Genomic DNA, 23,130 nt, shown 5'->3' with positions numbered 1-23,130 from the left:
CCTTACTCCAGGGGTAAGTCTGAGGTACAGTTTGGGATGGTGTCCCAAGGGCAAATGCTTCTAAAACAGAATAATAATGTGCTTTCCCGTCTTTGCTTACAGCTCTGTTTTGTGTGTCTCTGGGCACTGAGTTCTCCTTCCCATGAGAAGCTGTTGGGGGGTATTTTTGCTCTTTGATTCTCAAGGTTACCCATCCATCTTCATGCCATAACTTCTCTCCCTTCCCAACAACAGCTCTTGCTTTTCTTGCTCCTGCCTCTCTTCCTGCAATATATTTACGTTTTCACCACTCTTTGGTCCAGAGTTATGTTGCAGAAATGTAACCTGTGGTACAAGCCATGGGAGTTCATCCATAAAGGAAGGAGTAGGGATGTTGTGGTTGTTGAGCTGGATGTTTCTGAGCTACAGCACCAGAAAATCCTCCTTGCTCCTGCTGCTGCCCCCATGGCTGTCAGCAGGATTCCCATCAGTCAAGCCAGCTTTTCCACACTGTCACTGCTGTCCCAGCAGGGCTGGCAGCTCTCTGTGTCACGTCTGGGTTTGTCTGCTCGTGCCTGGCCACGTCTGTCCTGTGCTGTCACCTCTCTGTCGTTCCTGGGGTGTCTGTCATTCTTGGAGTGTCCTAGGTTTTGTGTGGCTGCCATCCTGCAATGCCTGCATGGAGATGCTTCTCCCAAGGGTTCCACCCGCAGCTGGGGACACGTGTTGAGGATCTCCCCTGGTGTGTGTTGGCTTTCTCTGCCATCTTTGGGCTCTGGGCTGCTGCAGTCTGGGGTGGCTGCTGCCCTAATTCTCTGCCCCCTTGGGCTGTGGGTCTCTGGACCAGCTATTGCCTTGTCTGAGCTGTTTCTCCAATTTTTGCACTGAAACTTAGTGCAGGGATAGTCACGATCGTGCTTCAGAGTCCTAAGTTTTCCTCCTGGTTATTTTTTTTTTTTTTTGGCCAGTTTTTGCCCAGCAGGAAAATGCATCTGCATGCTCCAGCACTGCAGGGACCCCACCTGCCCACACTAAAGCAGGGAAGAAGCTTTCAAGGACAGGGAAACAATTCTTTGTATGACTCCCATGCACTAGCCTTGGTTAGGAGGCAATTTCTCTCTCCCCTTCAGTCTTAGCAGGAGTAAAGAAGGGGCACGACTGCGAGCTGGAGGGAGCAGGATTGTGTTGTCCCTTTGCAGTGTTCAGTGGCAGCTCTCACTCTGCAATGTCCCTATTTTTAACATCACCCCGGGGCCGGGCTGGCTCCCTATTTCAGTGGAGAGAAGGCTCTCAGGAGACTCTGTGACCGTGAGAGATGGAGTGATGTTGGATTTGAGCATGTGCTGGATGAAAACGATACCGTGCGAGAGCCGCGGGTGGAGGGAGGGCTGCCATAAGCGCTCAGATTTGTGGAATTGTTTCTGGAGAGCACTGGTGTGGGTGCAGCTGCAGAGGGAACATCAATCCTTCCACATCCTTCCATTCCCTTGCTCTGGGATGTGGGGATGGGCAATCCCAAATTGCCTCAGGTTACCTGTGCTGGGCTGGAGGGTGCAGGTGCTCCTGCCTTTCCCAATGTGCTTTATTTTCTTTTCCTGCCTTCAAGCAAACAAACAAAATGTCTTGGTGTTTCCTGGCTGTTGTAGATTCCTTATCTTTTAAATCTCATTGTATCAACTTCTAAGATAGCTTCCTCAACTCCCCCTCAAGCTGCAGTCATATTCTGCTGGGCCAGGGGGGATATTTTCTCATTAACTCACAGGTTCTCTCCTCTACAGCCATCTCAAAGCAGTTTCAGTAATTAAAATTGACTGGCTGGATTTGGACAGTATTTCCCTGAATCCCTGTGTGTCCATCTGGGAGCTTGCTTTCTGCCCAGTGGTGTGACAGCCCTGAGTGCTAAGAGAAAAAAAAAAAAGTCTGTATTTTAGCTTTGCCTATTCTTGTTTTACCTCTGCATGAACAATATTTAATGTAGAACAACAAATGTATCTCAGTTACTGTCCAGCTGTGTGAGAGAAACTGGATAAACTTGCTCAGTTTTATGCTTGGTGATTTCAGACTGATTTCTTGAAAGGCAAGTCAAGTCGTCCAGCATCCTCTTATGGGTTAACTTTTTATGGGTTCTTTTTGAAAAAAGAAAAGCTTGGTCAGATACTATCATTCTTTTTTTGCAATGTACAAGTAGATAACAATTAGATGCACTTCCTTTTAATGAGGGTCTGGGTCTTGGCACATGTTTTACAAGGAGGTTAAGGAGACAAGGAACTCCTATAACAGGAAGACCATTAAAGTTTGTCTTCTGTTAACAATACCAGTTTAGTGGACAAAATTACTATTAAGAGCTCATTAAGATTGAAACATCTTCATACTTTTCTCAGATTCCTGTGGTATTTGATCATAAATTGTTAATGTTTTGTGACACTGCAAAACAGGATTTTCTGGCATTTTTTTTTCTGGTTTTCTGTCTTTAGGAGAGAATGTACATAAAGTTTTAAGGAGCAATACTGAACAGATGGGAGTGCAATTGCATTTTAATCTAAGGATGATGCCCAAGAGGCTGTTTGACAGGTGAAAAATGTCAAAAGACTGGCACAGCAATGCCTGTGCAGTGACTAGATTAAGTTTTGGACTTCAAAAAGACTAAGAAAAAGTCCTCACTTTTTGGCTCAGTATTTAATTATTTGCATTTTTTCACATTTAAGATATCAGCTAGGAAGAGCTGGAATCTTCTGGCAAGAACAGCAGCTTCCTGTATAGTTCAATCAAGGCAGGAAAATCCAGCCAGCAAATGCAGAGCACAAGATGAGCTAACACAGTGTAAGTTATTGTGGCAATCTGATTCACCAGAATCCATCATCTGCTTTCACCGTGGAGAGAATGGAGCAGCAGGGACACACACAGAAAGTGTTTTAGCAGCCTGAGAGCACAATATCAATGCAAAAGGGAGTGATGGAAATCAGGGCCAAACATAAATGGCAGCACTTGACTGGTGCAGTGTGGTGAGCAGAGAGCAGATCCATGGAGACGCTTGGGACTGCAGGGTGAGGAGGATCCAGGTGCAGTGTTTGCTCCCTCTGTGACAGCCTGTGCTGGGTTTCTTCCCTGAGTGTCAGTTCCAGGCTGGCAGGCTCCTCCTCCTGCTGGGACAAAGCCCCTCTGCTCCAGCAGCACCTCCAGGTGCTGTCCTGGAGTTATTGCAATCCTGACACTGCTGAACCCTGTGGACGGACACCGGACTGCAGAAAAAGTGAGGAGCTGCTGCTCTCAGTGCAGTCCCTGCTTTTGGGAGTGAGCCGGACAGTCACAGAATAGGTTGGGTTGGAAGGGATTTTAATGATCATCCAGTTCCTACTGCCTGCCATTGGCAGGGACACCTTCCACTAGATCAGGTTGCTCCAACCTGGCCTTGGACACTCCCAAGGATCCAGGAACAGCCACAGGTTCTCTCTGGGCAACCTGTGCCAGGGCCTCCCCGCGCTCACAGGGAAGAATTTCTTCCAGATACCTAATCTAAATCTACCCTCTTCCAGTTGCAGCCTACGAGGAATTTCCTGTGACAGCTCGCTGTGAACAGGTGTGGCCTGCCTGTTGGGTGCGTTTGCAGTGAAGAGGTTCAGTCAGAGGGGATGTGTTGTTACTGCTGGAACTGCTGCTGGAGCTCCTTGAGGACACTCACCAGCCCACCTGGGTGGAGGCTTGGAGTTTGGGACTGCCCATAGGAGCCCTGCTAGTAGGTCCCTGCTGGAATTAGCACTAAACTGAACCTGGCTCGTTGCAGCCCACAAAGGCCTCTGGTTGTATCTGTTGGTTTAAACTGATGAAAAATACCCTGATTGACCCATCTGATTCCTAGTAACTGTTCTTGGTGAAGAGTTCCCTCCTCTGCAGAAAAGCAGAGGGCAGTGCCTGTGGCAGGAGTGCTTTACTGTGCAGCAAATCCTGTGCAGTGCTGAGGAAGCACTTCTGGGGCAGAACACAGCAGTGCAGGGACGCTGAGATCTGTGCCCTTTCCTTACCAGCCAAAGCCAGGCAGCACTGCCTGCTGGTGGCTAGGTGGAGTCTTCCTCCTGCAGGTGAGACTGTGCTAAAGGGCTGTCATGGCACCACCGTGTTTATTAAAGGATCATGCTTCTTCCACAGCACAACTTCATTTTCAAGAGCACAGAAGTTTGTTCAGAGCAGACAGATGGCCTCAGATCAGCTTCTGCTGCAAATGACTGCTTGAATCTTAGGTACGAGGCATGATTCAAACCTGACTGCTGGAGGTGCCAGGAAAATAAATGATAGCTGCCAGGGTTGCAGTCTGTTGCCCAGCTAATTCCCAAAATCAGACTCTTGCTACTGAGAGCTGACAGCAGGGTTCAGAGATGACAAATGATCAGAAAATAACACAGTCTGTGCAGGCCTTTGGTCTGATCTCTGTCCAAGCCCAAAGAGTCAGCAGTGGCCTTCTGCAAATGCTGCTCTTTGGTCCTGGAAGATACAGGTCACACATGGAATTTATGATTAATCCTCATTGTTAGAGCATGAATCTTCAGCAAAGGATAATTACATTAATCAGTTCTCAGTGTTTTGTGCTGTCTGTGGAGAGATACCTGCTTACCTTTCTCCCCTGAGACCTGGTCTCTGCAGGACCTGTCTGAGGTGGGTGAGGGGATAGTTGTACCTCCAGGGTTTGGTGCAACATTCAAACCAGTCTGACAGTATCAAGTATGGGCCAAGAAAGCTTAAAATCTGTGCCAGGGCTTGGGCTGAAACTGTGTCAAGGGCCTTTTGATACTCTGTATATTATTTCTAACTTTCTTTGGTTCATTTAAGTGTTTAGGAAATGGTTATTTGCTTTTTTGTTACAGCACAGGCAATGGATACAACCTCTCATTTCTGACTTGGGCCTAAAAGCTCCCATTGCCCAGGAGGTTTCAAAGCCCACCCCCTTTTACTTGTTTGTTAAACTTTCATTTTATTGAGCTTATCTCTGCACGCACCTGCTTCCTTACACCCACCTCAGAAATAAACCGAGCCATATAAATCCCATACCTAATTTTACACCTCTCCCAATAAAATGCAACCTCTTGGTCACACGGGTCTCCCTTGAAAGGAAAGAGCAATTTGTAGCAGTTCTTTGCCCAGTTCCTCGTGTCTCCCCCCGGCGCTGAACTCCGCAGAGAGCTCCCTGAAGGTGATGCAGACACGGCGGTGCTCGATGTGCCTGCGGTGGATGCCGTGTTTCCACTTGTACCGAGCATCCCCGTGCAGCACCACCAGCGACCTCTGGGGCAAGAGGATGGCCACACTCACCTCCTTCCCCAGAACCAACCTTGTGGACAAAAAGCTCTTGGTTCCCTCTTCTCCTGGACTTCTGCAAGCTGATGTCTGCGTGAAAGATGCAGGGGGACGGAATTCCTCGTTACTGGAAACGGGAAATAATTGGATGGGGTCCTCTGAATCGCAGGACATGGAGAGCACAGTTTTTGAGAGCAGGTTCAAGCTGACCAGGCGCTCCCCCCAGAGCCACCAGTCATCAAAGTGGGGGTCGATGGCAGAGCCTCTCTCTGGTCTGTAGTCCAGGTTACACTGTTCCACAGGTAAGAAACCACTGAGCACAGCACAGGCCTTCATCTGTGCTACAATATTCCTGCTGAAACTTGGCAAGCCTGTAAAGCTGCCAGCTTTCAGCCTTTGTTTCTTGAAGTTCACTTTGGGTCCATAGTCCTGTTGGAAAAGAAGAGGGAGGAAAAAGCTAGTGTAAAAGAAAAATCTAGGACAAGTCTTTTTGGAGAGGCTGTTCCTGCAGAGTTCTGTTCTCATCTCTTCCAGTGACCTGGTTGCCAGGTTGCAAAAGGGCTTGGTGAATCTACATTAATCTCTCTGGATTTATAAAGTAAAACCAAATCTGAACACCCCCATCTTTGGAGATTGTGTGAACTTTAATGCTTGAACACACGCCATCAAATACTGTTGGTTGTAACTATCATGTATTTTTGCAAGAAGCTGATTTTAATTACAGGTAATTCTTGCCACTGATTTCAGGAAAAGCTTTCAAAGGAAAACACTTAATGAAATGTCTCAATATATGGTGTTTCAACTGAAAACAGCTTTCCTTTTCCAGAGGGATCTAAGATCAGGTGTGCTTCTAAAGTCCAACCTGTTTCTTTCGGCCAGACTGTGATGGTTTCCAGTCATCTCGATCCATCAGTTCCACTATCTCACACTCTTCATCTTCACTAATGAACTCCTCCACCAGGAACACCCCTGGAAAGGGAAATGCCCAGCCAGCAAATTCTGAGTGCTCATTTCCTTTAGCTAGGCCTGTTGCTGGACAGTAAGTGAAATTATCTTCTCCCTGTGGAAATATCAACAGAAAAGAAAAAAAGCAATGAGATATTTCCATTATTTACCCCTGCAACCTTGGTAATGCAGCATAAAAACTGTACAGTATTCTTGAAAACAAGAGAAATTTTACAGCTGCTTTTGGGGAACATCTATTCCCTATTGCTCTTTTTTTTTTTTTTTTTTTTTTTCCAGCTGCAGCATCACTGTACTGCTTGCCTGAAGCCACTTTTCTTTCCTAGTGATGTCTTTATCCTAGAAAGACAGGGAAGAACCAATGATCCTCAGGGCCACAGGTATAAAGAGATTAATGGTGGGTATTGCTGTAGATATGGTCTGTCATGGCAATAAATGTTGAATAAGGAAAGTTGATGAAAATCGCGCAGGACACAAGGCTAAGCTGTAACAAATGAATGTGAATGTAACACGTGAGGCTCAGGTGAGCTCCGACTGGGATTCCGAGCGTTATTGAGGCGAACAATTCGCAATACCCAGGGGGGGCGGCGGCCAGGGGGGCTCTGCCTTGTCCCCGTCGTGTGACCCCGCGGCCCTGGGGTGCCAGCCCGGGGGTCCCGCATCCGCCCCGCCCCGCCCCGAGGGGCCAGGGCCGGCGGCCCCCGCCGCCCCCCGGCTCCTCCCGCCGCCCCGCCCCGCCGCCCGCCCCCTCCCCGGTACCTGCGGGGGCGGAGCGGCCGGCGCGGGCCCCTCGCAGAGCAGGCAGGAGCGGATCCCCTTGCAGCCGCAGCCCGGCCCTCCGCCGCCGCCCGCCGCCTGCATCCCGCCGGACACAGCTACTCCCTCCCTCTCCTCCTCCTCCTCCTCTCGCCCCTCCTTCCTCCCCGGCTCCTCTTCCTCCTCCCCGGCCACTTCCAGGTGAGGGCCGCGGGGCTGGGCGCAGGCCGGGCAGCGGGGGTGGAGGGGGGGTGCGGACGGACTCGCGCTCCCAGCAGACCCCGCGGCACAGCCCGGGCCCTGCGCCTCTGTTCTGCGCCGCGGGGGACGCTGGGAGTTGTAGGCGCGGCGCACGCCCCGCGGGGGCGCCTCAGGCCGCGACCGGCGCCGGCCCCCGCGGTGCTCGGTGTCCGGAGGCGGCGGTGACGGGCGAGGCCTCGGGCCGGGGCCGCACCTGCCCCGCCCGGCCAGGTCCGGCCCTGCCCACGGGCGGAGCCGCGGCCTGCGTCCGCATCCGATGATACCCCGCGGCCCGGAGGCCGCCGCAGCGTGTGCGGGCAGCCCGGCATCCATGGCCGTGTCAGCCCCGGGGCATCGCGCCCATCGCGTCCCGGGGCAGCCCCAGGCGAACACGGACAGGTCAGGGGGATGGCCGGCTGTGGGGCTCCATCCCGAGAGCTGCGGTGGGGCAGGAGGGGTCAGTTCCCAGTGAAAGAACCCCGGGGTTACCGAATGTACCCTCTGCAGCACCACCCGAGATGCTGTGGGGATGGGACGTGCCGTGTCTGGCCTTCCCTACAGCTCCCGCCCTGTCACAGCTGTGTCTGGGGTGCCAAGGAGGGGGCGATAGGAACATCCACAGTCACTGGCGTCACATTTTTATTGTAGGCACAGGATCTGAGGAAGGTTTGGTTGGATCGGCCTGACCCTGTGGTTTGACTTGCAGCGAGAGCTCTGTCTCTTGAAGGATCAAATCCCAAACAGCTGCTGTTCAAACTGATTTTCAGTTCAGCTCTTTGTGCTTGTATACAGTATTTCAGTGTATACAACATTGTAGTGCCCCGTTGCTTGTCACACAATGTTGTAGGTGCTGGGGGTGTGTGGTGCTACTGAAACCAAACCCAGGGACAGCTCAGTGCCCTGTGTGCTCCTCACGATGTGCTGGAGTGGCATTTAGGTAGCATTGATCTAACACAGAAAGACAGGAGTGAGCCTGGCCTTGGAGCTCTGTTCTCTTTTATTTCCCTCTCTTGGAATATGTGTCAGGAAGAGTGGGAAGCCCTGAACCAGTCATTTCATGGAGCTATTTTGGCCCTGTCAGCATTGTTACTCCAAATATCAGCATATCCCTCTGTGTGTGTGTACTGAAACATCAATTAATCACCAACAAAATAGTATCCTCTAATGCTGTTGAATTTTTTTTTTCCTTGATGAGGAAATGAATTCCTTGATTGGTGCGTGTTTAAATTTCTGATGATTAATTCAATTTTCCAAAATGTTCAGGAATGTAGAAGTCGTCAGCCAAGAGTCTGTCCCGCTGGTCAAGCCAGTGAGTGCAGTGTCACTTTATTGGGAGAAAAACATTCACAGCAGGTGCATTGACTCTTACCACTGCTTTGTGTTTGAAAGAGTATTGGAATTCCTGGAGCAGAGCCCAGGAGAGGCACAAACAGGTACCTGTGGTGCTGTCCTGGTCCTGTGTGCCATCACTCATGGACAGCTTTCATCTGCAGCAAGTCTGTCACTCCAACAGCCACGGGATGTATCCCTGTTGTTTTGGAGATGGATTGGATTCAGCATCCTGGGAGTCTGTGCCCAATCTAATAATAGTCTCTGCCATGTTCATTTTAACTAAGTAAAAAGGGTGACTTCTAATACAGCAGCACAATCAGTAGATAACCTCATAATTTTTTTTCCCTCCCTTGGAGCTGTTGAAAGCATTTCCTTTTATTCCCATTGGTTTTATCATGAAGGTAACCAGAAGACATCCTACAGCTGACTGATTAGTGATTCCAGAAGAGAGGTGGGGATTGAAAATGTCAAAAATTACTACAGAACTTCTTTTGGAAAGAGCAGTTCCAAGATCTACGAGGCTCCGGAAGATTGAGACATTGAAGTAAGTGCAGACAGGTCCATGGAAAATTCCAGATGAATTCAACCTGGCAATGCCTTTTTGTCTGTGTATCTTTCTTCCCCTAAATTTTTTTTACTTTAAAAAATGGAGCTTCAAAGCACAGAACTGAGAGGGCATTCCCGGTGCAGGATCAGTGAGCAGTGGTGCCACTGCATTCTCTAGAGAGGTTATTGGCAGATATCACCTTTTTTTTTTGCCATTTCTATTGTATATTTGCTGTCATTCTTTCTGTGAAACTGCTCAGGGCTGAATACTGATTTCCTAACCCCAAGGTATCATCCCTACCCCAAAAGCCCTTGCATCTTTGCTAGTAATTGCTTAATATGAATAAGAGAATCTTCCAGCATGGATTTCAGAGGTTTTTAAAGTATTTTTGGCATTATTTCCCTTCCATTTTTCTCTCCCTCCCTCGTGTTCCATCTCTTCAAAATCCAGTTATCCTCCTTCCTCAAACATTGCAGAGGGAGAGAATAAACTCTGAATCACTGAAAAACCACTAAAAACAGTTTTGTCACTCAGATCCTTAGCAGAGTTCATTGCAAATATGTGTCTTTCCAAATGTTTAACACACTGGAATTTCACTGTTCCAGAATTGGGCAGTTCAATTGGCTCAGCTGGCCAGTTTCTGGCTGGCTCCTTTGTTGTTTTTGTTGCTGATGTCAGGGAGATTGGGTTTTGCATGTACTCTTTAAAGTTGTTGTTTTTTTTTTTTTTTTTCCATTTTGCCTTGTGCTAAAGTAATTATTTTTAGTGAGAAACTCACAGGTTTCTCTGTGGAGTATCAGCTTCAGTAATCTGGGTAACAGAGTAGTGGGGAGATGTTTGAAGCTGTGGACTTCTGGAGCATGGCTTTCTCCATGCAGCTTCGTACTGTGATGTTGAAGGGTTGTGTTTCAGAAAGTCTGTTTGGGGAGCACCACTGAGTTTTTCCCCAAAAGGACACCACAGTCACAGCTCTGCAGCCAGCTGGATTGTCCTCAGCCTTTCTTACCAACTCTGACTGGCTGGTTACACTTCTGAGATGGCAAGTGAAGGAGAAAGGATCTTGCTCTCTGGATTTATTTGTCTCGTTTATTCATGCTTCATTAATATCTAGAAGCCTATTTTTTTTCAACTAGTCATTAGAGACAGAGATTCTCTTTGTTAAAGGAACTCAAGTTTGTGCCCTCAAGAGATTGTTGGCTGCCAGGACTGGAAGCTCTCATTGGAGCTCACCTAAATGATCTTACCAAATACAAATGACCCTGCTTATAATATTCACTTTTCACTTTCTTACAGAGAAGGGATATTTCTTTTCCCCTCACCAGTATTGTACCACTTCCTCTTTCAGGATAGAGTTCTTCTGTTTTGGTGACAGTCTTGGGAATTTGTTAGGTGAATTTCTACATTTACCATTTGAAGATCTTGCAGCAAAACTCACTATAAAAGAAATGGAAAAAATCACCTTTTTTGTCAAGTTATTTCTTTGAAAACAGCCAAATTATATGGGGACACATTCTGCTTTTGGCCTGAATTGTGAAATAATGAATGTAGTGCATTCTATGGACAGGATAGACTGAGGGTGTAGTTTCTTGAATTGCCACAGCTTGTCTTGTTGAATCAACATTGCACAGGAATAAAATGCCAGATCTTTCAGAGGTGTAGTAATTTTTTCTATAAAATAAGAACTTTTCTGGTGATGTACTGCTCCCAGGCAGCTCAGTTGCCCCTGGGAGATTATCTGAATTGCAGGTTAATTGTACTTTGGCAGACCTGAGTCTCTGATGGTGGCTGTTAGGTCAGACACACCAGCTATCCCACAGTCCAGAATGCTGCCACCAGAAAAAGCAGGTTTGGTCAGTTGTACTCAGTGAGTTGTGCTGGACTGAGGTGCCACCGGGTGGGACTGTCTATGCTGTGAAATCAGCATTTGCTCTTCCAGTGAGCTGCAGATAATTCATGGTTTGCTTAGGGTTCTTTTTTTTTCTTTTTTTTCCGTTTTTTTTATGGTTGGGTTTTGTTTGTTCGTTTGGGTTTTTGTGTTTTTTGTTTGTTTTGTTGTTGTTGGCTTGGTATTTTTGTGGGGGTTTTTTTGTGTGTATGTGTGTGTGTGTGTGGTTTGGTTTGGGTTTTTTTGTGTCATTGTTGTTTTTTGTTGTTGTTTTCAGCCTGTCCAAGCTGCAATTGAAGACTGGAGATTTAGACCCGCGCTTGTTTTCCCGCCTGAGGCACCTGCAGAAACTTGATCTCTCTGATAACTTACTGGACAAATTTCCCAACAGCCTAACCCTCCCTGATCTGCGTGTCCTGAACTGCAACAATAACAAGCTGGAAGATGTAACTGCTCTGAAACAGTTCCCTCTGCTTGAGGAGCTGACCTATGAGAACAATGCCTTGACAGTGAGTTACCCCCCCTCCTTACATTAAACAGAGAGGCAAACAAACAGCAGTTGTGCAAAGTTCTCATATATTGTTCTTGGACAGCAAGTGCTAGGGCATTTGAGAAAGCAGCCAGCCTTTGTGTGACATTTAACGACTATTTCTCAATCTGCAGAAGTGACTTCCCCAAAACCACTCAGATATTAAAATCTGTGACTCCTGACTCTCTAGGCCAAAGTCCTGTCTTAGGTGGCTTATCAGGCACAGTACCTTATGCTCATGCTAGTGTAAAATATAGTAATGATTGTGTAGAGATGTCCTTATAGAAACATAGAATCACAGAATGGTTTGTATTGGAAGGGACCTTAATGCTTATCTTGTTCCACCCCCTGCCTTGGGCAGGGACACTTTCCATTAGACCAGGTTGCTCAGAACCCTGTTCAATCTTTTCTTAAACACTCCCAGGGATGGGGCAGCCACAGCTTCTCTGGGCAACCTGTGCCAGTGCATCACCACCCTCACAGTAAAGAGGTTTTTTCCTAATATCTAATGCTAGTATTTTTTTCCTAATATCTGTGTTAGTTTCAGTGCCCTCTGTGCTCTAAAAAAAAGAGACTGGGTCCTCAGATGAGGGTTTAAACTTGGTGATTAATCTGGTTTAGGTTTTGACTTCTCCCAAGAGGACCTGCTGACTCTACAAGTCAAATATCCAAAACTGATTTTACTTGTGTTGCAAACTGGCATCAGCCACTCACATCCTCACATGCTTATTTGCTATTGCACACTGGCAGTATCTGTGTGGCTGTATGGTGAACTATCTGACTTAAAATGCATCAGACCCAAGGAATTCCTGCTGGAATTCCTTGACTGGAGGCAGGACAGGCCTTCCTCTGTGTTGGAGTTCAGGGATATGAGCAGAGCTCCCAGACTTGCATTTAGGCCCAGCAGATGAGCAGTTACACAATCCCCACACTGTGCTGGATATTAGCACTGCCTGAGGGCTGGGCAGCTCTGCCTGCAGTTTGAAGATCCCAACTCATAGAGAACATTACTTCACAACTAAAATGGGAAATTCAATTCAAAAATCCTGAGGAGATTTTATGAAATGGCTTTTCCTTACTAAATATATCATTCTCATGCAGGCTGTATTTTAATCAAGAACTACAGGTAAAGCTAGTACCACATATACAAATTTTATAACTCCAATGTTTTGTCTTTCTAGCTCAATGATGACTATAAAGTAATGTTTCTTTTGCAAAATCTTCGTCTGCTCAATGGCAAGGACATAACCAAACTGGCCAACCATGTGAGACGTGTCAACAGCCGTAAACTCACCAGCAAGGTAAGATGTGGGATATTTCCTTAACCTCTAAACACCTCAGAAATAGTTAAATCCTGTGCTCAGTGTAGTGACAGAGCTGCAAACAAGCTTCAAGTGGTTTGCAATACCTGTGGTATGATCTGAGTCCAGCCTGCAGAACGGGCCACCCAGGAAATGTCTTACTGCTACTTTCTCTGGTCACTGCTGGCATCTGCTCTACCTGTTCTGTGCAGCCAATTTGCCTTTGGTTCAAGTGACAGAAGGGCCAACGAGGTCTGTGTCTGATCCTGTTGTTTTTCAGGTCACTCTGATCACCATTCAGGAATGGGAGAAGCCTGGTGCTGGCAGAACATCTGCAAACACCTCCCCATCTAATTTAAGTTACTGTCTAGGCCCCAGGAATGGCGAGCACAAAACCAAGCTCAGGATAATCTTGCCTTTTCCAGCATACACCAGGAATGAGGATTTGTTCTTTCTTCTTCAGTTGTGAATGTTTAGAACTCTTATCTTCACTCATTTGTCTATACAATTTAGCTCCTGACAGATTGTCCCCACAAGGCATCGTTGCGATCTTGAGCAAAATTATTGTTCAATTATGAAAAAAGTTTGGTTGACTGGTTGTTTTTGTGTATTACTGCTCTTACTATTCATATTCTAGTTAATTGATCTTCTTAATTCCTTCTGTGTATCTGGAGGAAAAATCAGATACTGAAAATCGGGATGAGTTGTGCAGAGTGTTGTCTGCTTAAACCCTCTGAACCTCAAAGGGTCTCTTTGAGGGCTGCCTCTTGTCCCAGACAACTGAGTATGATTATCTGTTTAATGAAACACCAAACTCTTCCCCTGTGCTGTTCTTTGTGTGGTGTCTGTGCCCTGATGCCTTTCCCTGATGTCATTTATACCTGCCTACCCAGTTCTTAGTCCTGTGTCTCAATGTAAAAATATCTGTTGGGTCCAAATGCAGATAGATGTGTTACTGCCCACCAGAAACTCCAATGGGAAACTGCTGACAGGTGAGCATCCTGTAGGTCAGCAGTCTTTGGAGTCCAGGTATCTCTCTAAATGGGTCCATGCTGATAGTGTCTGCTTAGCCACACTCACTCCAGCTTGGTACAGAGGAACTGACTTTCTTGTTAGCTGAAGTGGTCATTTGAACATGAATAAATAAATTAAAGTGGTGCCATCATGTAGGGTGCAGGACTCAGAATTGGCCACTTCTTAAATGCTTTCACAAATTCTCCTGTCTTTTTCTGTTGAATAAACTCAGTCTTTCTGCCTAGGTTACTGCTCACTGGGAAAAATTCTTCCGTGATCAGCTCCCTGAGAAACACACAGCTGAGCAGGTGAAGTCCATCAAGGAGAAGTTCCTGAAGTCAGTACAGACCAACGTGGTGTATGGGCCCAGCTCACTCAGCGAGTTCACCCGCTGGCGGGTAGGTCACGTCCCACTCACCCTGCAGTTCTCCAGGCAAGAACCCTGCTCCTGGTTCTGCATGGACTGGATTAAAACACTCCACTGATTTGGGTGCTCTTGCTGGTATCATTTTTTCTCTTTCTTCACTGCTTTGTTAAGCAGTTACAGAAGCACCAGGACTAAATGTGCACAAAGTTGAAATGGCTGTCATTAAACATTATTTTTAATTCATAATCAATAATGATACTTGTACTAATTAATCAGACTGCAGTATCCTTAATACTTAATTATTTACGAATTAGTTTAATGGCAACCTTTACTCTTGATGAAAGAGAAAAGATAATGACAGAAGTGTAGTTGCTGCCAGTGGGGAAAGACACCATTTAGTTTATAACATTTGTTTTATTTGTATGTTCATACACACAATTGAGACTTCCATCTCTCCTTTGTCTTGTTTTAATGCTGTGCTGTTGTTTCCACAGCTGTGTACTCTGAATGCCCATGACAATGTTAAGTTCTTGGGTCATGTAATGTCAGCTGAGGACCCCTCCACCACTTGTGAAAATCACACAAGAACAGTGGGAGCAGATATTAAAAACTCAGTAAAGCAGCTCTTTGTGCCATGACACATCAGAGCTTGACATGCTGTGGCTTTTTTGTCTTCTTTTTTTCTTTTTCAACATATCCATATATTTGCTTCTCAGGTGAAGATGATTGCAGAAGAGTTTCTGGCATGCTCACTAGGTCAGGAGTTAAACTCTGATACTGAACCAGAGGAAAAGACGGATGAGAATGAGGAAGAAAGCACAGAAAGCCCCAGGGAAGCTGCAGAAGACACGGCTCAAGTAAGTGATTTTTCCAGTTACATTCGCAATGCTCTTTCTGTTTCCTGGGAATTCAGCAGATCTTGTCAGTTCACATTTATGACCCCTTGGTAATCACAGGGGCAGTCTCAGGCCCAGCCTGTATCCAGCAGCTCAGGCTTCTTTACAGCCAGACTGAAGCTTTCCCAGAAATGTGAAGGTTGAGTTACTCCATCAGAGAGCTTCCATTCTCATGGGGAACCAAAAACATTTCATGAGTGCAGTCCTACTCACTCCACCTCTCCTCTAGGAAGGGATATTTTGATTACAGACTTAGGCTGATGCCTGGCCAGACTCTGCTGCTGTTTGCCTGCTTGGAAATGGCTGCAGACTGAACCCCTGTAGTCCATAGGCCAGATTTGTTTTTCTACATCGTATGTAAATTGCAAATAACTGAGACATGGGAAAGGAGATGAAAAGGAGGCTGGCTGCATGGTTTTCATTGGCTTCTGCCTCTAGGAACCCTGCAGCTTTGAGCTGTCTGATTCCTGGAGCCCAGTCTGTAATTGTGGGAGGGTACTTGCATTTGAATAATTAATGTCTTTGACTTAACTTATCTGCACACTGCACATCTTGGGGAAGCTAAAAACCTTCTGCACAACCTGACAACATGCCTTATAGGTCACAGTAACACCCAGCAAGAGGAAAAGAAATCATTCAAAATCAAGCCCTGGAAACAAGAGGTCCAAGACCCAGGCAAACACTAAGGAGGAGACTGAAGTTAATCCCAGAAAATCCAGTCATGTGGAGGATGACCCAGCTCCTGATAAACCAAGAACATCAAACCAACCAGTGAAGGAGGCAACCCCTGAACAGGAAGCTGAAGGGACACAGAAGAATGGAGAGCAGTTTCCCAAGGGGAAAAACAACAGAAGATCCAGCCAGATGACAGGGGAACAGAAAAGCCAGGAGGAGGACAACGGTGTGGTTACCTTGACCCCCGTGAAGAATTCCAAGCGCAAGGTACATCCATCATCACTTGGGACTGGCTTTGGGCCTCTTGGTTTATAGTGGGAGGAGCTGCCTTCAGGTTTCTTCAAAGCTCTGCACAGCTTGGAGCTCATAGTTGGCCAAATATATTGTGAGTTTTGGTTTGTTTTTTTTTTTTTTTTGTCATTGTTTTAAATCTCTCAGAAGCATCAAGGGAGAGAAGGGACACCTCAGGAGATCCCAGTGGATCCCCTCCGGGGGATGGATGGACCAGCGCTCCAAGGTGGTGCACTGAAAGCCTGTGCTTAGAAATGGGACAGGCAAGCCTTGCTCTCAGCTCAAACCAGTGGCTGCATGGGGAAAGGTGTTTCCCCCTCAGCTGAGGCCAGTGGGGATCTAAAGGGTTTTTCACGTTTCTCTGCTGTAGGAAATGGGGTTCTCTGCTGTGATCTGCTGGGCACATCTTTGCTAAACAGTTCCCTGCTGCTTCAGGACTCTTGAGCATTGTGGCACCTCAGTCTCCCCTGTTCTCCGTAGCACAGAAGGGCTGAAAAATACTTGAGTTTATCTCAGATTGCTGTGTTCAGTAGAGGGTTCTGTCAAGGCAATCACAGGCAAACCGTGTCAGGGGAATGAATTTTCTAAATGTGGATGGTTTATTGTAGGAGGATGTCAGTGCAGAGCCATTGCATTTTCTTCAGTGTCACAGTAAAGGCAACAGCCGCGAGGATTTTAAAACGCAGCTCTGGTCCTGTGTCTTCGAGCCAGTGCTAGACTCTGGAGCCAGGAAAGGTGAGCTCTTAAAGAGGTTTGCAGGATTCCCAGAACCACCTGGCTCTGGAATCCCAGCGGACTCCATGCCTTAGACCCTTGCTCCTTCAAGCCGTAGTCTCCATTGACAGGAAGAGACTTGCTCACATATTTCTCCTTTGACTTTGAAAACAGGAGACTGGGAGAGCACCAGGCAGTGATAAGCTGCAGTCTTCATCTGTTATCCCTGAACCTGGGAACTTCTCACCCATTATTTTCCTCTTTCAGATCCCATTGTGAACTCCTCCAGAACTGTGGCAACCTGTGGAGGGGAATCTGTCTGTCTGATTGATTGTGAGACAGGGACGGTGCTGAAAAAGTATAAAGTAGCTACAGAGGTGGGTTGCAAGTGGGAAGGGTAAGCATTGAATGGGAATACCACAACCTGTAATAATTGCACACATGCATAATACGTATTACAAAGGGGTCTGAAAGTGTTAGTGTGGACAGATGTTAAAATGAAGATAGATAAACATTGCTTGCTTATCCTTTTAGCTTGGTTTGGGTTTATTTTTTTATTAGTTTAGGAGATTAGCCTGCCAGTCCTCACACGGGCATGTCTGGCTGCTGAGCCTGCTTGACAGCACAAAGGAATAAACATCCTCTTTCTGTACTTTATATTCTTCTGGGAGCTGTTTGAAGTTTTGATGCCCCATCTTAAACAGTCGTGTCATTTCACTGGAGTGGCACTTGTGACAGTTGTCTTTTCTCTGAGCTAACAGCTACCACCCTGCTGGCTGTTCTCTGTCACCCCAGCCTTGTTCTCCTTCTGTCCCAGGAGTTCTTCAGTGTTGCATGGACAACTCTCACAATGGTTATCAGCGACAGCCGCAAGAAAGCTCACAACATCCTGGCAGCTGCAGGGAGGAGAGGGATTGTCAAACTGATCCACGTGGCAGCTGACTTCTGCTATGGAGAGATAAAGGCTCACAAAAAGCCCATTGCTACTGTCTGCTTCAGCCCAACCCAAAAGACTCACCTCTTCAGTAAGTCTGCTTCAGAATCCCTGGTTTTAGTTCTGGTATGGAAAAGTCAGAGCTTCCTTAACAAGGGGAATGGTCACCAGGGCATGCAGGGACATGGGAACAAAAGGCAGGGACAGGCACTAGGGAGAGAACATTGTTACTCTCCTGTGGCAGCAATCTCCAGCAGGAACAGCTTGTTCCAGAGCCTGGCTCTTTAGCTGAGGTGCAGCAGCTCCTGTTTCTCCTTGGTGGCTCTCAGGGTGGCTGTCACACACACATTAGTGACAAGCAAGCCCAGTAGTGGATCTGTTCCACAGGGATGAGTAAGAAGAATGTCAGAGCAGGCAGTGGCAGGGCTCTCCTCCAGCACAGCAGCTATTATGGGCTGTTTGGTTTTATTTTATCCAACAATGTGCTTAATTGATTATGATTTTTTTTTTTAATGTGAGTTCTATGCCTCGTCAGAGATTACTATTCAGATCCTGATGTCAAGGAGAGCTTTGCCACAGCCCACAGAGGCTGTGGCTCACAGACTGGTAATGAACCATCGTGTTGCAAATTGCAACTGCATTGTCAGGCTGTACAGTGAGCTGGTACAGAGCCATTCAGGCCACACCTGTACCCCACAGCACATTGTTTCTCTTGCCAACAATTACCCACATCCTGGAGTGGTTAGAGTGCTACATGAACCATTGAAAGTGCAATTTTTTTTACAATAGGGGATACTTTCCAAGAAGAGCCTCAGAAGTCCCAAAACCAGAAGCAGAGGAAAGGATAAGGAGGGTGGTGGAAGGGATAAGGAGGTTGGTAGCACAGCCATATAATGGTGTGGACAGCAAGACTAGTTATATTGCATAAAAAAAAATGAGTAATTAAGGGAGATTCTTTGCATCCTATTTGGGGAGGGGACATCAACACACTCTGAGTTTGAGGGCTGCCATTTGATGAGGGTCCAGGTTACTCAGAGTAATCTGTTAGAACTGTTCCGCTTCCATTGTATCAGCTTGGTGACATGTTTCTCACCCTTTGTCAGTGCTCCAATGGGAGCTGTTGTGGATATGAACACAGTAAGCCATGGATATGTGGAATAAAGTGGTGTCTGCCTGAGAGTAGAGGTTGGAGCTTGTATTTTAGATTCCACTAGAAGCCCTGACCAGAAACGAGCTCAGAGGGCCACTAACTAAAGACCTTGTGAAGCCACAACTCAGTAATGGACACCAGGAAACAAACTGTTTTATCTGCCCCTCTTAGAGCACAGGATAAGAACACAAAGTACTGACTGTGTATGTGTGACAGTGTCTGGGAAGTGCTGGGCCAGGAGCCTTGGGGACTGCTGCTGTGCTTTAATGAGCTCTCTGGAGCCCTAGAGGGTGACTGTGACTCGGGCAGAATTGCAGCTAGCACGAGAAGAGCCAGATGAGCAGCAGTGTCACTAGCTGCTTCTCTTGTGTCCCACAGCTGCATCCTATGACAAGCGAATTGCACTCTGGGATATTGGGATTCCAGACTGTGACTACAATTTCAAAGCAAGGTAAAGGTTCAAAAACCAGACATGGCCAATCCAAGAGCCTGTACTTATCATGTCACAGCACCACTTAACTGCTTGCTCTCTGGGGTTTCTTTTAGCCAGCTGCTGGTGCTGGAAACAGCCTCTATTCCCCTACGGATTGCCCTGGTCCCCACCTGCCCTGAGCAGTACCTGCTGGCAGGCTGTGAAGATGGCTGCTTTGCCTGGAACATAAAACTGGATAAGGGACAAAAAAGCAGGTGAGAACCACACGCTGGGGGTCTGCATTTGCTTTCAATAACAAGAAAAGATAGTCCTAGCAAAGGCTTGATTTCTAACTAAGGGGAGCAAAAAGAGCAAAAGCAGCACCTCCTACCAAACATAAAACATCCTCCTCTTCCCAGAGTGCCCCGAAAAAATAGCAGCATGATGCTCAAGGACTGTTTAGAGCTTGTATTAAAGCTGCAGTCTGCAAGTGTTGCAGGCTGCTTTGCAGGAAAGGTGGCAGGAGTGTTATCCAATACCTCAAACCTTAAGGGTGTGTCATGCCCAGGTAGTGTAACAGAGTGTAAATTTTTGGATTGATTTCCAGTCTCACAGTGAGGCCTCCCCTGCTCCAGGTACGTGAGGTAACCCAGGAAACTGGCACCCTGTGGGAGCTCAGGACAAAATTATGAGGAAGAAGTAAAGTCATGCCCTGCTGACAAATACCCTGATGCCTGTAAAATAGATGGAGTGAAATGGCAGTGCCTTAAGCAAAGGAGTTCTGCTGTATTAATAAACCTGGATGACCAGAAGTGTAAATTCAAGTAGGAATTCACCTGAGCTTGGCAAGAGACTCACTGCCACACAAATTTCCTTCTGAGTTTTGCAGCCAGGTGCCCTTTCAGTGCAGGCTGTTCAGGACTTAGCTCATTTCAGCCTTCTCCCTGCTCTAGGCCTTTTGAAGCCATATTCCAGTTTCCTGACGAAGAAAGCATGACAACATCTCACAGGGTTGATGGTTTGGCTTTTCTCAATGATGATGTCATTGGTGAGTATAAACACAACAGCACAATACCAAAAACAGTGGGGCATTTCAGCATGTGCAGGGTGAAGCCAGCATGACAAGCAGAGGGGATGAAAGGGGTGTGACAGCCTCTTTAGCTCTGGGGAGGCTGCACAGGATGGAGTTGCCTTCCAGAATCACTTGTCATTCCTGAAAGTGTGGCCTGGAGTGCAAACCCATGCTGGGACAGGACTAAAAATCAAATGGATACATCCCTGAGAGCACACTTGGTCAAGCAGTGGCAATGTGGAAGGCACGAGCAGCCCCTTTCTGCTCAAGGGCTGGTGACAAAAGTATTTTTTTTCAGGGGAACTGGGGTTTTCACACCATAGGCTGGCTCTTTCTGAATAGCTTATGCTTGTCCTGCAGCTCAGTCACACAAGCATAGCACTGAAAATCTCTCTGCAGCCTCCAATTATCCTGAAATAAGGTAAAGCAGGTGGAAACAGTTGCTGCTGGATCAGATCCCATGGCTTGAAATCCATATTCTGGATGGATCACTTCTGTGTCGATGTATTTTGCTTCCCAGCATCTGCCACAGACTCTCCCTTCCTTTCTTCCCTAGTTTCCAAGAGCTCCAAACCAGGATGCATATACCTGTGGAGCTGGAGCAGATCTTTTGATGCCAAGGGAAAAGGATGCCAACAGACAATGTCTGCAGTCATTCTAGCTGAGCTGGAATGGTCCACAACAGACATGTCCTACCTGACACTCAGCACCTGCCCAGGTAGGAGCACCTATTTCCTGGGTAATGCTTTGCCCAGTTGTCCATGGCTCTCCTTTGATGCAGGGGAGCAGCCTGGAGCTGGAGGCAGAGGCCTGGATTTCAGAGCCCATCAGAGAGCTCTGCTCTCCCCTCTGCAGCTCTGCAGTGCAGCTCCAGCACTGCGCAGCCTCAGCCCAGCACCAGCTGGCTGGAAATAACACAAGTAATAAATAATTACAGCTGCACCATCTGCCCAACAAGGGGGGGACAGTCGAGGCTGGGGGGGTCTTTCTTGCACAGGTTTTCAAAGCACAGAGCTGAGGGATGTGGAGCCACTGGGGTGCTGAGTGCATCTGTGGGCAGATATGTCACACAGCTGGGTTTGGAGACTGACAAGGAACAAACCAACCTGATGTGGTCAGCACTTCCCAAAACCAGCCTAAAAAAAAAGTCAGGAGAAATCCCAAAGCATTTAGCACTAGCTTTTCTACACTAAAGATAGCTGGTTTATCTTCAACTGAATTCTTTCAGAGCAAGGTGGATTTGTATTTTTGTGCCAGTAAAGGAATTTTGCTGAAATAAGGCACCCTCCACTGGGATCCTGCAGCTCTCCTGGAGCTCTGCTTTACAGCAGAACACACTCCCAGCTCCACACTGATTTCCCAGCTTTTTCTTCTGCACTCACAGCAAGAGAGTATGTGTTCTGTGGGGATGAGAAGGGCAGTGTGTGGATGTACAACCTCTCCAACTACACCACAGCCTGGGGCTCTGCCAAGGGAAAGCGCTCAGAGCAGCAGAGGATCTCTCCCACACAGGTAGGTCTGAGGTGCTTTCTGGGCCTCCCTTCCACCCCAGGACAGCTGATCCCCAGCTCCTGAGCAGGCCTATCCCAGAAAATGCCTTGTGTTTCCACACCTGACCCTCACAAAAAATAAAAGCCATCTCCAGAGCATGGCTAAGGACAGTCACTGGGACAGGAACAAGGGCCTGCAAAGCCAATCTGTCACCCCCTGCAGCTCTCCCTAAAATAGCCCCGAAAAAGTGGTGGTTTAACTGAGGAGCACAAAAGCTCAAGTGTGCCCCAGGGAGGGGAGGGAAGCCAGAGTGAACGTTCCCTGGCAGGAAAGGGCTCACTGCTTCCCTCTGCTCACTCACCTTTTTTCTGCCCAGTATTTCCCTCTGGAGACAATTCTCTTTTGGGCAGTCAGTGTTGCCTTGCCTGTCCCTCTGAAAGGACAATCAAAAACACTGCAAATGCTCTCACCCACTGGTCTGAAGCTACATTAGACAGAGGTATGAAGTGACCCAGTGTTCCACTATTTCTTCACTGGAATGGTTGGAGGTGGCACTCAGAGCTCTGCTCCGCTCTGGGTGACAAGGTGCTGCTTGGTCACAGGTTTGAACACAGCATTGGACTCGATGCTCTGGAAGGTCTTTTTCAACCTCAACAAATCTGTGATACCTCAGGTCTTTTGGAAGGGCATTGCCAAGCTACCCATCAGTTTCTCTGGGTTCCTCTGAACTGAGGTGCAGCTGTTTGCACTTGTCCCTCCCTGTTCAAGCCCCTGTGCACTAAACCCTGGCCCTTTAGGATTATCACACAGCTGCACCAACCCCTCAGAAAAAGGAAGATCTTCTGCCTCAGGATTCCCAGGGCACCACCTCCCCCTCTGCTCTCCCCACAGATCCTCAAGTGGCCAGAGCTCCGGGTGAACGGGGAGCAGCCTTCTGAAATCCTGGTGAACAACGTGGTAGCAGACCCTGCCTTCACCTACCTTGTTGTTCTGACCAGTGTGAACATAACAGCAATCTGGAAGAAGTCATAGGCCCCCGTGCCACAGCTCTGCCCCCGTGCTTTGACCTAGTGCAGTATTAGTGACTGTTACCCATATGCCCATGAACGTTTTCTAGACCAGCTTTATGTGCAAAATGGAGGGAAAAAAAAAAAAAAGGTAAGAGCTTGTTAAATTCATCAGTTCATTGTAAACATCCGGTTTCTTTTACTGTAAGTTTTCACAATTTGTGCATTTGTTTTATAGAAATGACACTTAATAAAACAAAATACCAGTTCAGCTGGCAGTGCCTGGACT

At 47.3% G+C, this 23,130-nt stretch overlaps 2 protein-coding genes across 3 annotated transcripts; one reads left to right on the top strand and one right to left on the bottom strand.

Annotated features, from left to right (window-relative positions):
• Positions 1 to 4,621: 4,621 nt before the first annotated feature.
• Positions 4,622 to 7,148, bottom strand: ALKBH4 (alkB homolog 4, lysine demethylase). The gene is made up of 3 exons (XM_062506831.1): positions 6,988 to 7,148; positions 6,128 to 6,325; positions 4,622 to 5,694 (listed from the first exon to the last, which is right to left on the bottom strand). The coding sequence occupies exons 1-3, from the start codon at positions 7,087 to 7,089 to the stop codon at positions 5,059 to 5,061; spliced, it is 936 nt and encodes a 311-aa protein (XP_062362815.1). The 5' UTR covers positions 7,090 to 7,148; the 3' UTR covers positions 4,622 to 5,058.
• LRWD1 (leucine rich repeats and WD repeat domain containing 1) lies at positions 7,062 to 23,112 on the top strand. 2 transcript variants are annotated; one of them, XM_062506830.1, is made up of 16 exons: positions 7,062 to 7,185; positions 8,958 to 9,100; positions 11,266 to 11,497; positions 12,699 to 12,818; positions 14,078 to 14,230; positions 14,916 to 15,056; positions 15,696 to 16,037; positions 16,670 to 16,796; positions 17,043 to 17,152; positions 17,593 to 17,800; positions 19,238 to 19,310; positions 19,406 to 19,546; positions 20,225 to 20,319; positions 20,900 to 21,061; positions 21,728 to 21,855; positions 22,726 to 23,112. In XM_062506830.1, exons 2-16 carry the CDS (start codon positions 9,021 to 9,023, stop codon positions 22,864 to 22,866), a joined length of 2,253 nt encoding a protein of 750 aa, XP_062362814.1. In that variant the 5' UTR covers positions 7,062 to 7,185; positions 8,958 to 9,020; the 3' UTR covers positions 22,867 to 23,112. The 2 variants fall into 2 exon arrangements, with proteins under 2 accessions (XP_062362814.1, XP_062362813.1); XM_062506829.1 differs by lacking the exons at positions 7,062 to 7,185; positions 8,958 to 9,100 and having other exon boundaries at positions 10,623 to 11,497.
• The last annotated feature ends 18 nt before the right edge of the window (positions 23,113 to 23,130 follow it).

The sequence above is a fragment of the Cinclus cinclus genome, chromosome 22 (assembly GCF_963662255.1).
Source record: "Cinclus cinclus chromosome 22, bCinCin1.1, whole genome shotgun sequence".
In the NCBI taxonomy this organism is placed as follows: domain Eukaryota; kingdom Metazoa; phylum Chordata; class Aves; order Passeriformes; family Cinclidae; genus Cinclus; species Cinclus cinclus.
The sequence above is the reverse complement of the archived record's forward strand: the minus strand, read 5'-3'. Positions and strand labels throughout refer to the sequence as shown.

Excerpts from the sequence above, each read along its gene's own strand:
- LRWD1 (XM_062506829.1), top strand. The coding sequence starts at position 11,057 with ATGGTTTGCTTAGGGTTCTTTTTTTTTCTTTTTTTTCCGTTTTTTTTA. Across the intron at positions 16,038-16,669 it reads TGAAGAATTCCAAGCGCAAG|GAGGATGTCAGTGCAGAGCC; the intron begins GTACATCCATCA and ends GGTTTATTGTAG. Across the intron at positions 16,797-17,042 it reads AGACTCTGGAGCCAGGAAAG|ATCCCATTGTGAACTCCTCC; the intron begins GTGAGCTCTTAA and ends TTCCTCTTTCAG.
- ALKBH4 (XM_062506831.1), bottom strand. The coding sequence starts at position 7,089 with ATGCAGGCGGCGGGCGGCGGCGGAGGGCCGGGCTGCGGCTGCAAGGGG. Across the intron at positions 6,326-6,987 it reads CGGCCGCTCCGCCCCCGCAG|GGAGAAGATAATTTCACTTA; the intron begins GTACCGGGGAGG and ends ATATTTCCACAG. Across the intron at positions 5,695-6,127 it reads AGTCTGGCCGAAAGAAACAG|GACTATGGACCCAAAGTGAA; the intron begins GTTGGACTTTAG and ends CTTTTCCAACAG.